Raw genomic sequence first — 13,401 nt, 5'->3', positions numbered from 1 at the left:
TTCAGAGGGATCTGGGTATCCTAGTGCATAAATCACAAAAGGCGAGTCTGCAGATAGAGCAAGTAATTAGGAAAGCTAATAGAATGTTATTGTTTATTATGAGGGGAATTGATGACCAAGGTAGGGAGTTTATGCTTCAGTTGTACGGGATATTGGTGAGACTACACCTGGAGTACTGTGTACAGTACTGGCCTCCTTATTTAAGCAAAGATATAAATGCGTTACAAGCAGTTCAGAGAAGGTTTACTAGGCTAATGCCAGGAAAGGGTGGGTTGTCTTATGAGGAAAAGTTCGACACGTGAGGCTTGTATTCACTGGAATTTAGAAGAGTAAGAAGCAACTTGATCAAAATCTTTAAGATCCTGAGGGGTCTTGACAGGGTGGATGTAGAGCGGTTGTTTCCTCTTGTGGGAAAATCTAGAACTGGGGGTCACTGTTTAAAAATAAGGGGTCAGTCATTTAAGACAGAGATAAGGAGAATTTTTTTCCCTCAGAGGGTCGTAAGTCTTTGGAACTCTCTTCCTCAAAAGGCGATGGAAGCAGAATCTTTAATTAAGAATCTATCTAGCTCTGCCTTAAAAATATTCAGTCAGGGGGTGAAAGATTATCGGGGGTAGGTAGGTATAGGTAGGAATGTGGGGCTGAGGTTACAATCAGTTTAGCCATGATCTTATTAAATAGTGGAGCAGACTTGGACCAAGTGGCCTGCTCCTGCTGCTAATTTGTATGCTCGTATGAGTTCTAAGGGCCTGCTCTTCACCAAAAATGGCACATACCTCCTCAAATCTGCTTGTGATGATCTGGATGGCGTAGATCCACCAATGCTAATTTCAAGTAACAGAAACAGCTGCAGCAACTGTATATTTGCCTATTCTCAGCTTCTGGATCTAGCCCTTGTTATCTTCTGCTTGTCAGGTACAAACCACTGGGATCATTATCCTCCCTGAGTTCTGATGGCTCTGTATCCTTTTATATGGTTTCAAAAAGTTTCAGTCTCCCAGAAGTTCTTGTTTCCAAATCTCAGTTTCAATCTTAGTTTCCTTAAAAACTAGAAAGGTCAGTTTTCTGCCTGTTTCCCCTTTCAGTCGATGTTTTGTCAATGTACTTCAGTATTGTGTTTGATTGCTGTTCTGTATTAGTTGGGTATATCGAATACTAAATCTAGTCACTTTCACCTTCATCCTTAACTATTCCAACACCATTCATGGAATGTGCATATCATCCTTTTTCCTTCCATTGTGCAGTATTTATCCATGCTAAATTCTGTCTTTTATTGTTTTACCCACTTACATGACTTCTTCTTGAACTATCTCCTCTGAGTCCACCACTTCTAACAGTATCTGCAAATTTGACTAATTTGCATTTATTTTCTGAATTCAAATCATTGATGTAAAGTATGAACAGGAAATTAACCCAATGTTAACTCCTGGGGAACTATGCTCAGCATTGTCTGTTCTCCATTTCAAATAATTTTTCTTATCCATTCCTGATATGAACAATGAGTTCACTTTAACTTTGGGCTTAACCGATATCCTTTGGTATGGGACTTTTGTCAAATGTCCCATTGGTGTACAGGTACACCGTATGGTAGAGCATTCCAAATCTACTTCAGTTGCCTCTTCCTCAAAAGATGGGTCAGGTAGGATGTTCTTTTTCGGAATCCAAATTGCCTACAGTTTACAAAGTTATTAATGTGCAGATAATCATCAAATTTACCCTCGATAGTATATGTCATAATTTTACTTAGGCTGAGGTTTTCCCTGCCCGCCGGCATCACAAGTGTTCGGTGGCTTGAGTGGACAATATGGCACAATCAGTTTCACGATGGTATGGAACCAGTTAGCAATCGTCCGCACATCCTGCCAATGGTAGACCGCATGTCCCGCCATCAAACGTCGGGAACCTCATAGTAATACATCAGTATATCATTGTAAGGCCAGAACACTGGGCTCATCCCATCCCCCACCCCGGATTGTCTGTCCACATTGGTGGGAAAACCTGCCAACATGTTTCACAACAGCACATAAGTGATGTGCACTTGATGGGCTGCACTTCGCTTGGATTTCAAGGTTTGTTTGCCTACCTTGCTTCGGGCAGCACTCGCATTCATCAGCGCCAGGCTTTTACAGACAGAACCACATCACTTTTGGGGGGCTCACGAGTCGGTCTCTACCCACCAGATCAGCCATATGTGGGTGGCTTTTCAATGGTTGCAGGACTAGGCCTTGCTTGGGGAAGAGGGAGAAGTGGCCTCAGGCAAAGGAAGAGGCTGCAGGGCGAGGGCTGTACTGGGGAAGGAGGGTGTTTTTGGGGGCATATATTGATCTGTGCAAGTGGCCTCAAGATGATGAGGGCTGAGGAGGCAGTCTCCAGAGGAGATGAGGCCAGAAGGACATGTGAGGGTGTGTGTGAGAATGGGTGGTGATGTCCCTTGAGCTGGCAGTGAGTGAGATGCCAGTGAATGTGTGATGGGTTTGAGTGTATGAGTTTAGAGTGATGAGATGGTTACCATACCCTGGCTGCATGGATGAGATCATTCACCCACTATCTGTATTGGATGGCCAACTTCCTCTGTGCAGCGTTGGAACTGACCACTGCTGCCACCACCTGCCATGCTGAATTGGTGATGTCACTGCCCTTCCTGCGGGCGGAGCAGGGGTAGAGGACACCACAGCAGGCCTCCAACGCGTGCAAATGACATTCCAGTGACGTGTCATTAAACCTGGGGGCTGTAGTCTTTTTGTCTTTTGTGGACATCTTCCCTGCAGTAGTCGTGTCCTGGAAGCACTGAAATGTGTGCGTGTGGCTGGATTTTAAATATGCCACCAAGCATGGTTAAGCAGCAAGGGGTGCTGGCATGGCGGGTGAATGAGACCCTGCTCACCATGGAAACGGCGCGTTTCCCTGGAATGCATAAATAATGCGGCGGGTTTGGGATGATACGGCGTGAAAACCCGCCATTGCATCCGGCAGGTAAAACGTCGTTTTACCTGCCCGCTACCGCACTTAGTGCAGATCTGGGACGATTCCACCCTTAGGTTTCAAGTTAGACAAAAGGACCTATATTTGCCTTTATTTACTTCATTTGTAAATGTACACTACATTAACCTGTGTTTGATCTGCTAGTATATCTCCAGTGTCCAGAGCTTCTTCATAATTTTTTGTGTTTATTTTATTCACTCACGGGATCTGGGCTTCGCTGGTTGGTCCAGCATTTATTGCCCATCCCTAGTTGCCCTTGAGAAAGTGGTGATGAGCTGCCTTCTTGAAATGCTGCAGTCCATGTGGTGTAGGTACACCTACAGTGCTGTTAGGAAGGAAGTTCCAGGATTTTGACCCAGCGACAGTGAAAGAACGGCGATATATTTCCAAGTCAGAGTGGGGAGTGACTTGGAGGAGACTTTCCAGGTGGCGGTGTTCCCATCTATCTGCTGCCCTTGTCCTTCCAGATGGTAGTAGTCATGGGTTTGGAAGGTGCTGTCTAAGGAGCCTTGGTGAATTCCTGGCAATTGTCTCGCAAATGCCCTTCCTAATCTCTCAGTACTGTGGGACATTAAAATCTATTTCTTGGGATTTATTTGTTTTGAGCCCTTTTAGCTGAACACATCTATTTCATTTATATCAAAGTCATTAATTCTGCCTAGAGGGGCACACATTTCTGTTCCTGTGATTATATGTGAGAAGTAATCATTCAGAATTTTAACTACCTTGAACACTTGAACTCAGTCTTTAGGTGAGAATATTAACTCTTGGGCAGAAAGCTGGTGGGTTGTGTTGGGCTCCTGCAGTGAGACACTGTAGAGCCTCATTAACACCCCATTAGCCAGCCATGCACTCAAAATGGGTGTGCAGACACAATTTTCTAACTTTAGGGCCATGTAGATCATACAGCCAGAGGCCACCAATCAGGTAGTTAAGTAAATTGCATGTGGGAGATTGGAGGGGGTTTTGCAGGTCGGATGAGGGAAAGCCTGAGGCGGTATTGGCCAGTGGATGGTTTCCAATAACGTTATGAGTGATTTGTGGGACATTTAGCTTTATTAACAAGGCCCCTAGTTAATGTTCCTATCCAGGCAGATTTAGCGCTTAGGTATTGAGTATGGAGCCTGCAGCACAGCCTTGCCCTGGAGGTCCATATGTGGTGTGCTTGCTGAAGGTTTGTTGGATTAAAGCCTCCCAGGTGTCCCTGCCTCCCTGGAGTATGCCCGGGTCAGCATCTACCCCCTCAGCAATTCCCTGTGCGTGCTCGGACTCACGGCTGGACCGATCATGTGTAGCCGCAGCCACTGCATCTAGGTTTTCATCGTCCTCAGCGTCCCCCTTTTTCAGTGCAAGATTGTGGAGAGCACAGCTGCGAACAATATCACCGAGACACGATCTGGGAGGCATTGGAGTGCGTCCCCTGAGTGGTCCAGGCATCGGAAGTGCATCTTGAGAAGATCAATGGCTCTCTCCAGCGCAGCACTTGTGGAGGCGTGGCTCCTATTGTACCACTGCTCAGCTTCTGATATTGGATGGTGGAGAGACATCATGAGCCACCTTCTGAGGGGATAGCCCTTGTCACCCAGCAGCCATCCATTAAGCCGGGCTGGAGCACTGAAGAGCTCCGGAATCTGGGAGTGCCTGAGCATGTAGGCGTCATGGGAGCTGCCTGGGTACCTTGCACAGACTTGTAGAATCAGCATCCTGTGATCACACACTATCTGCATGTTCATGGATGGAAGCCCTTCCTGTTGATGAAGGCACCGGGATCACCTGCTGGCACCTTGATGGCCACATGTGTACAGCCGATTACACCCTGGATGCGGGGGAAGCCAGCAATGGCCGCGAACCCTCTGGCTTTCTGTGTCTGGCTTGCCTGGCCTATACGGTAGTTGATGAAGATAAATTGCTTAACGCAATGTGGACAGCTGACTAGGAGACACCGCAAAGATCACCCACCGATCCCTGGAAGGAGCCAGAGGCATAAAAGTGGAGGGCAGCTGTGACCTTTAGAGCCACTGGCATGGGGTGTCCACCCACACATTTAGTGGTGATCTCAGGCCCAATCATCTGACAAATATAGTTGACTGTCTCCCTTGAGACACAAAGACTCCTTCGGCACTGCATCTCAGACATATTGAGGTAGCTGCATCGCTGCCTGTATACCCTGGCAGCAGGACAGTGGCATCTTCTGCGGCCCCTTCCGCCTTGGACTACCTCTTGGCCCTGCACCCCTTGTTCCTCTGCCTGACCTCCCAAAGGTGGCTTCCCAGGAGGCTGAATGTGCACTCCTGGACTCCTCCCCCTTCTAGCTCTCCCTCCTCAGAGGAGTTGCCTCCAGAGGAGAGTTCCATTCCCATTCCCAGGCTAAGGGAAGACTTCCTGAAACCTGTAGACCTAAAAAAGATTCCTCACTGCAGAGTGCTGACCTGAAGGTTGTGAGTCCAGACCAAGCAGCTGGTATGTGTTTTGAAGTATTGCAGATCACACAGGCAAGCATCAGTAACTTTGAAAAAACAACATTTGACAGAGCATACTCTCGACCCCACTGAGCCCTCTTATCCTGCCGGTGGATGAGGTTTATACAATTGTGTCCTACCCGCCTGCCTGTTGTTACCATGCGCCGACCCGAAGATTGCACGGGCACCAACAAATCGCTGTCGATTGGCGCCTCAAGGGCCTTAAGTGGCCCGTTAATTAATGGTGGGCGCGCATCGGACATCATCGGGTGAGTTGGGTGCCTTCGTCAACAGGAAGGGCTTCCACTCCATGAACGTGCAGATAGTGTGTGATCACAGGATGCTGATTTTACAAGTTTGCGCAAGGTACCCAGGCAGCTCCCACGATGCCTACATCCTCAGGCACTCCCAGATTCCGGAGCTCTTCAGTGCTCCAGCCCAGCTTGATGGATGGCTGCTGGGTGACAAGGGCTATCCCCTCAGAAGATGGCTCATGACACCTCTCTGCCATCCAAGATCAGAAGCTGAGCAGCAGTACTATAGGAGCCACGCCTCTACAAGGGCTGTGGTGGAGAGAACCATTGCCTGGACCACTCAGGGAATGCACTCCAGTACCCACCCGATTGTGTCTCGGTGATAGTGATAGCACGCTGCACTTTCCACAATCTTGCGTTGGAAAGGGGTGACACAGTGGACAAGGAAGACATAGACACAGTTCCTCTGGATGCACACAATGAGTCCAGCAGTATGTCCGAGGATGAGCATGCACAGGAGAACGCTGAAGGGAGTAGATGCTGACCTGGGCATACCGCAGGGAGGCAGAGACACCCAGGAGACTTTAATCCAAAGAACCTTCAGCTAGCCCACCACAGATGGACCTTCAACACATGCCAGGGCTGCGGGCTCCACACTCGATACCTGAGTGCTAAATCAGCCTGGATACTAACATTTACTAAGGCCCTTGTCAATAAAGCTCAATGTCAAAAACAATGTCACTCATAACATCATGGCTTCTCGTACATTTGCAGAAGTAAGAAATCACCCTGAGGCATGGCAACATGTCAAAATTTATTGAGTGAACAAATGTAACTTCATAAAGCAAAACAAAAATGGTTTTGGACATCACACCAAGTCTTCCACAAAGTACTATGGGCCAACATAAAAGCATCAGTGAGAAACCCGTGGTGTGCCTAAAGTGCCTTAAATTTATGCTTATGGGTGTAATGTCTAGGTGCTGGCCTCTCACTGGCACTGGCATGTGAGACAGCTGCTCATTGTGCTGTCTTGTTGGCCTCAATGACCTTGGTGGACGTCCTCTGGCCCGCAGGGCATTTGATGGCCCCACCTGGGAGGGAGCCAGTTCCATAGCTGGCTTCTCCTGAGTCGCTGCATCCTCATCGGATGCCATGGTCACTGGCAGAGGGGCGGAGGAGCTGCTGCCCTCACCTTGAGTGCGCTGATAGGAGCCCACAGAGATAACAGGCAGCTGCTGTGCCGTCATGAGGTCGCTTCAGACCTCCCTGCTCACTGTAGATGGATGGGCACCGAGCTGGGATACTTGGTGCCCAAACCATCTCGCACACTGGCACTGACCAGCTGAGGCCAGTGCCACTGTGAGGGCTTGCAGGTCTGAGTGCAACCCCAAGGGGTCCTGATTGTTCTCCTGGAGGAGCCTCTTCACAAGAGTCACCACTCTCTACATGGTGGAAGCATGGAGCTCAGCCATGAGGCTAATTGCATTGGTGATGCTCCGCGTGGACTCCTCCAGCATGGGCACTATGCCACACATAGCCTCATGTATCTCTGCCAGATCGTCCTGCATACTCTACTGCATTTCTAGCGTTCACTGCCTCACGGATGACTCCAGAGGCACATCATCAGCCACCGACCGAGCATGTACCTGGTCCTCAGCAGTCCTCTGACTGGCAGCGCCATGGGCACTCTGTCTCTGCCCGCACCTCAAGCGAGTGTGAAGTGCCCTCATTGCCTTGCCCCGGGACACTAGCCGAATATCTAATTCCCACCAAGGTGCTAGTATCTGCGCTGGTGCCTGCCTGGCAGAGGTGGTGTGATGCTGGTGAGTGGATTTGCTCTGGGGCTTCAAGGGTGAAAGGTGGCCCCTCTGCCTCCTCCTCCCAGCCCTGCTCCGGTGATGCTGAAAGGAAGAACAAGGACATTTGATTAGTTACAGTGCAGACAATGTCAATGTGCATGCCGCTCTCCTGGATCATTATGCATTCATCCTTCCATAATCAATGATAAACCCATGTTGCTAACTTCAATCACTGAGCATTCAGTAGTGCCATGGCTTTTGGGACACACATGGTGACCTGAGTGCTCGCCAAACCATAGCACCCCGGCCTCACCACCACTGGTGGACTTGGGGGCATGGTGCCTCTCTAGATCCATGGTCGGCTGCTTGAAAGCCGTTAGGATGGCCAACAGGGCCTGCCCTCCGCCAGTCTGCTTTTGTTCAGAGGCATTGTGCGCAGTCTTCTCCTGAAAAGGAGAGAGGAGCATTGATTAGTCCAGCCTGCACCTGAATTCCTATCGTATCCCTGCCAACCCAGCCAGAGTGGGACATTGCAGGACTCCAGTTCTTCGACACTCCGCAGTTGATACACACTCACCCAAACAAGCCAGGGCTAACTCCCGCCCCCATTGCCCAAGTGCTGCCTCCTTTACAAGTTGTCACTTTGCTAAGCAAGAAGGCACAAGCACGTGGAGCACAAAGACCAGCAGTTGGTTGGTGCCCCGCCAACTGGAAGCTTCCCTCCCAGCATGTTAGCACCCTGACTTCGACATGCTTCGCAGTTCCAGCACTCTGCCTAGATGCAGACCCTTGACTTTCAAACCCATTCTATACTCTGGGTGTCAGTGTCACACATGCTGTGGATGCAGAACACATCCTAGCTCAACCCTCTCCGGGTGAACTGGGCATGGGCAATCTGTGCTGTCACACCCAGCGAGTGATACGTGCCATGAGGGATTCAATACCGTTACTGTACCCAGAGCTGCCCGGGGGGTGGGGGCGCAGCGGTTGTGGGAAAAGGGTGACGGCTGCATTAAGTGACTTGAGGCAACATGGCACTCACCCTTCCCAATTGCACGAGATCATTGAATCTTTTGCAGCACTGGACCCATGTGTGCTGTATCACATCATGGGAGCGTTTACCCTCGGCCACCTCCTCTCACGCACGTTTGGTCAGGTGGAGAGGCCTCCGCAGAAGAAGGGCCTCCCACCATGCAGCCACCTCCTCCAGGAGGGCAGCTAGGCACTTGTCGGAAAAATGAGGAGCACACTGCCCCGCTGGCCTACCCACCAGCCTGGCCTGCCCCGATGGCCTGCCCTCCAGAATTGCATCAGGCTCTTCGCCTAGCTTTTGTAAGCAGCCTTGCAAAGGCTGCCAGGCCTTCATTTAAACAGGCCACTGGGTCACCACTGGACCCGGTGGTTTGAGCATGCCTGCCGCTGCTGGCCCACTCCTGCTATTCACGAGAGTCGTGAACTACACTAGGCGGGCAGTAATTGGTCTGTCTGTTTAAAATGGCAGCGTGGACCCGATCACCATCCGTGCCCGCCCACACCCGCTGCCGCATGGCCCGCCCGACATGGAGAAAATTCTCCCCTTGAAGTTCACACCAAATCATTCTGTATTGATTGCATCTGCAAGGACTGCAAGAACGCATGCTGTGGAGTTAGAGGATATCATGCATGGCAACTTCTGGAATTTCGCATTTAACCGTGCATGTATAGATGACAGGAGTCGCTATCAGTTTTACACAGTAATAGGGCAAATGCTGGCAGTTTCAGCATCACTGCAACCACAAATTGCAGGCCATAGAATCCATTTCTTTATAGTTGTTGGGTAGTACAGAATTTGAGTATTGCTGAAAAAAGAGAAATGTCAAAGTTTTTTGTCTTGAAGCTCATCAGGACATTTCACAAGAATACCAATATAAGGGGAAAACAACCATTTATACTGCTAGAAGAGAGTGCAGTTTGGTTGGCAAGTGGACTCTGATTGGTAGAGGCATTGCCATGGAGAATGCACTAGTGATGGTAACTAACAGTTAACTGCCAAGCATTGTTTGAAATTTAAACCAGGCAGCTTGATCCTGATTGATCAAAGCAATGCCCTGAGGAATGAGTGAGTGAATGGCTGTCACTTATTTTGTTTAGATAAAACAGGTGCAATGTGTGTACATGTTCTTTCTGTCTGCAAAAAACAGGGCCCTGTGTATTAATATATGTAGCTTCCAGTGCACACAAATGCACCACACTATGAGCCCAATTGACAATCTTAAATTTCATTTATCTGAGAAAAAGACACCAAGATCAGCTGTGAACTGCAAATGTCCTTTTTATATCATATAGGAACTGTGGCAGCTGTAGCTGGCCTGCATCCTGGTCAATGCATCATCAAAGTGAATGGGATCAATGTGAGCAAAGAGAGTCACGCAAGTGTGATTGCACATGTCACAGCATGTCGGAAATACAAACGCCTGTCACAGGTAAGTCACTGTATCTTCTTTCTATCTCTAGCATATAAATTTGTTCATTTAAAAAAATACTGTCTTCTCAAAATACTGGTTCAGTTACGTTTAATATGTACCTTTCGAGTTCTCTTTACATTTTGGGATAAAAAAGAATTGTGTCCGAGTTTCATGTGGGCCATATAAGCATTAGATGATGGAGGTTTGGGAACCCATGTAAAGCTTAATCGGCATGTCTATTAGTTAGTAAATATCTGAAGTTGCTGGTACTAGAAGACCGTGGTGTTCTAATCTGGATCTATCCACTAATGAAAAAGCCGTGCTTAAAAAAAAAGAACCACAAAATTCAAATGGGATAAACCATGTGAGTAGCCTATATTTGTGTATTGCCAAGATCGGGGTCACAAGTTCAATGTCTCAGCTTTGTTGAATGTACTTCAGACATATTATATTAGAAAGTACTTGCTGAAGCACAGATTTCTCATTCACTGAAGTAGAATTTCACTTCAAGGACTTTCACACAAAGCATCTAAGTCTAGTCAGCAATAATGAAAAACTAAAACATTGTAGTATAAAGGTAACTGAAGGACACTAAATGTGCAGGTAGCAACTTTTACATATCTAAGCTCATGTGATAATATGGTACCATGCACTCGCTTTAAGTATAGTGAAAACTTCATAAAATCACAGGCATTGGATGAAATTCTGACTTTAAATAATAAGATATCTTTTATTTGAGCGTTTGTTATATGAACTAGGATGCAGCTGCAATGGAACTGTGACACAAATACACATTTTTATCCCAAGGTTTAAAGTAATTCTGTCACAGTAATGATGTGGTTAAAAACCAGCATCAATCGTAGAAAATATGGTCTGCTTTATATTTGATAAAATGGTTGCACCAGTTAGTAATTTGAACCTAGTTAGATTTCTAATCGGGGAACCTAATTTTTCCATCAACATATAAAGCTTTTGAGTGTTCTCAGCAACAAACAGAAATTCACTGATAACAGCAGCAAGTTGCACCATATGGATGAAGAATGAGAGAGGGCCAAGAATGGAATATAGAAATGCACAAAAATTAAGAGCGGAATCTTGTGGGGGCAATGGAGGTCTTTGCCCCCAGCTAGACAGCCAGTGGGAGTCCTACAACACCCCTTTTAGGGAAAGCCTGTTACACCTTGTGTCACTCAGGAACTTGACAGGCCAGGATCACAGACGCTGGGGACACAAGCCCTGCCTACTTGAGAGCTGCTGGCCAAATAAAGGTCAACAGCTCTATTGAATTGCAGCACTACTGGGAAGATGGTGGCTGCTGCCGGTACTACGCTCACCCGTGACCAAGGATCGTTGTTGGATTCCAGGTCACTGTTGAGTGATGGGGTGGGGTGGGGGGGTGCTCACGGGGCAGGGATTGTGGGGAGGGGGATGGGGTGGGCGCAGTCAGCAAGTGCAGGGATGTGGCTTTCAGCAGACATCCCTTTTCCTGGTGCTGGGCCTCTCAATCAGGCACTGAGTGCCTTTGACCGATGACCACCCCCCAGGAGCCCACAAGCAAATACGCCAGGGCTTGCTTGTTGTGCTCCATATTTGGTGAACCTCTCGCTTACTGCTACTACTGCCTCACTACTAGCAGTGGCAAGCTGAGGCCCTTAAGTGGGAATTAATTTCCCACTTAATGGCCTCAATTGGTAGTGGGGCTGGGCGGCTGTCCGTGGGTCATCTCTCCATGGAATTAATCGGGGTGGAGATGTAAGGCAGATGGGTTTCAATTCATTGGCCTTCTGCCTGATTAACTGCCTGCTGCCACCAAACAGGAACGCCAAAAGATTCTGCACTACATCTCAGAAACAAGTCATTAGGTCCAACCCAGCCATGTGGGTGTTTATCCTTCACATGAGCTAAAACATATTTACCCATCCTGTTCTCATTTCTCTTCCTTTTTCCTTCCAATCCAGTCTAATCTTGAAAGATGACATAATCCCTGATTCAACCACAATCATTTAATCTTGCACTCATTCAAAGCCTTCTAACTAAAACAGTCTGCTTCTAATTGTTTTTTAAATTCATTCCTGATTGTGGGTGCCATCGACAAGTTCAGCATTTATTGTCCAGACCATTTTGGCCTGAGCTTCTTGAACTGCTGAAGTCCATAATAAGAAGGTGATCTCAGAAAACTGTTGGGTGGGATATTTCAGTATTTTGACCCAACAACAATGAATATATGGTGATTCTTGCCAAAGCAAGATGGTGTGTGCCCTGGCTCTAACAATTGGTGCATTCCAATACACCTCTTACTCTTGTTCTTTGAGGTGATACATGTTTGGGAAGTACTGCTGAAGAAGGCTTGGCAAGTTGCTCCAGTGTAACCTGTGGATAATACCCACTGCAGCCAGGGTATATTGATGGCTGTGCAGACATGTGGATGAGGAGCCAATCAAACATACTGCTTTGCTGTGGATGGCCTAAAGCCCCTTGATTGTTGTTGCAGTCGCACCAATCCAAGCGAGAACATTCCATTTTGTTCCTGACTTGTGCCTTGTAGCTGGTGGAGAGACGTTAGGAGTCGGAAGGTAAACCATTTACCACAGAATACCCAGCTGTGATATTTAATTGGCTAGTCCAGTTGACTTTCCCATCAATGGTGATCCCCATAGGATGTTCATAGCAGAAGTTTCAGCAATGGTCAGGTAGTTAGGCTGCCTTTCGTTGGAAATGGTCATTGCCTGACACTTGTGTGCCATGGATATTACTTGCCATTTAACAGTCCAAGCTTTGATGTTGTCCCGGTCCAGGTCTTGACATATGTGGGTATGAATTGCTTCATTATCTGAGGAATTATAACTTATGATGCTCACTCATTAGCAAACATCCACAGTTCTGGCCTTATGTTAGGAGGAAGGTCATTGATGAAGTAGTTGAAATGGTTGGACTCAGGATGCTGCACTGAGGACTATCTAATCGCTGTCTTGGGATGATTGATCTCTAATAACTACAATCATCTTTTTTGCCAGGTATTATTCCAATCACTATAGGGTTTTCCTGCTGATTCTCATTGATATCAGTTTTACTAGAGTTTCTTGATGCTAAACTTAGCCGAGTGCTTAAGCATTGCATTTTCTTTCTCTTTTGCGCTTGTATAGTGGTTAAGTGCTTTCATAGCAATGTGCAATATGACGTACAATATCATGTACAAGTTGTTCCTAACTGCTCAAGTGAAGTATGAAATTAACATCTTAGACACCTTGATCAACATGAGCAGCTCTAAACCCCCTTATTCTGTCTGTACAAAATAGCAACAACAACAACTTTTATTCATGTCGAAAACATCCTAAGATGCTTCACAGTGCACTTTGGCTTGCTGTCAGCCTGATTAGCACCCTTTGCTTTCAGCTCCAGAAACCATAGTTAAAATTCTTCTCCTTTCAATAGGATACATAGTAATTTTAAAAAGTTCATTATT

At 47.3% G+C, this 13,401-nt stretch overlaps 1 protein-coding gene across 3 annotated transcripts in view; it reads left to right on the top strand.

The window, feature by feature from the left end:
* Window positions 1-13,401, top strand: part of prex2 (phosphatidylinositol-3,4,5-trisphosphate-dependent Rac exchange factor 2) — a 775,268-nt gene that overhangs the window by 415,074 nt on the left and 346,793 nt on the right. For all 3 annotated transcript variants that reach the window (XM_041190559.1, XM_041190558.1, XM_041190560.1), the window contains exon 20: window positions 9,820-9,956. In XM_041190559.1, coding sequence (XP_041046493.1) covers window positions 9,820-9,956 — 137 coding nt within the window. The remainder of the gene's footprint in view (window positions 1-9,819; window positions 9,957-13,401) is intronic.

The sequence above is a fragment of the Carcharodon carcharias genome, chromosome 6 (assembly GCF_017639515.1).
Source record: "Carcharodon carcharias isolate sCarCar2 chromosome 6, sCarCar2.pri, whole genome shotgun sequence".
NCBI lineage: Eukaryota > Metazoa > Chordata > Chondrichthyes > Lamniformes > Lamnidae > Carcharodon > Carcharodon carcharias.
The sequence above is the reverse complement of the archived record's forward strand: the minus strand, read 5'-3'. Positions and strand labels throughout refer to the sequence as shown.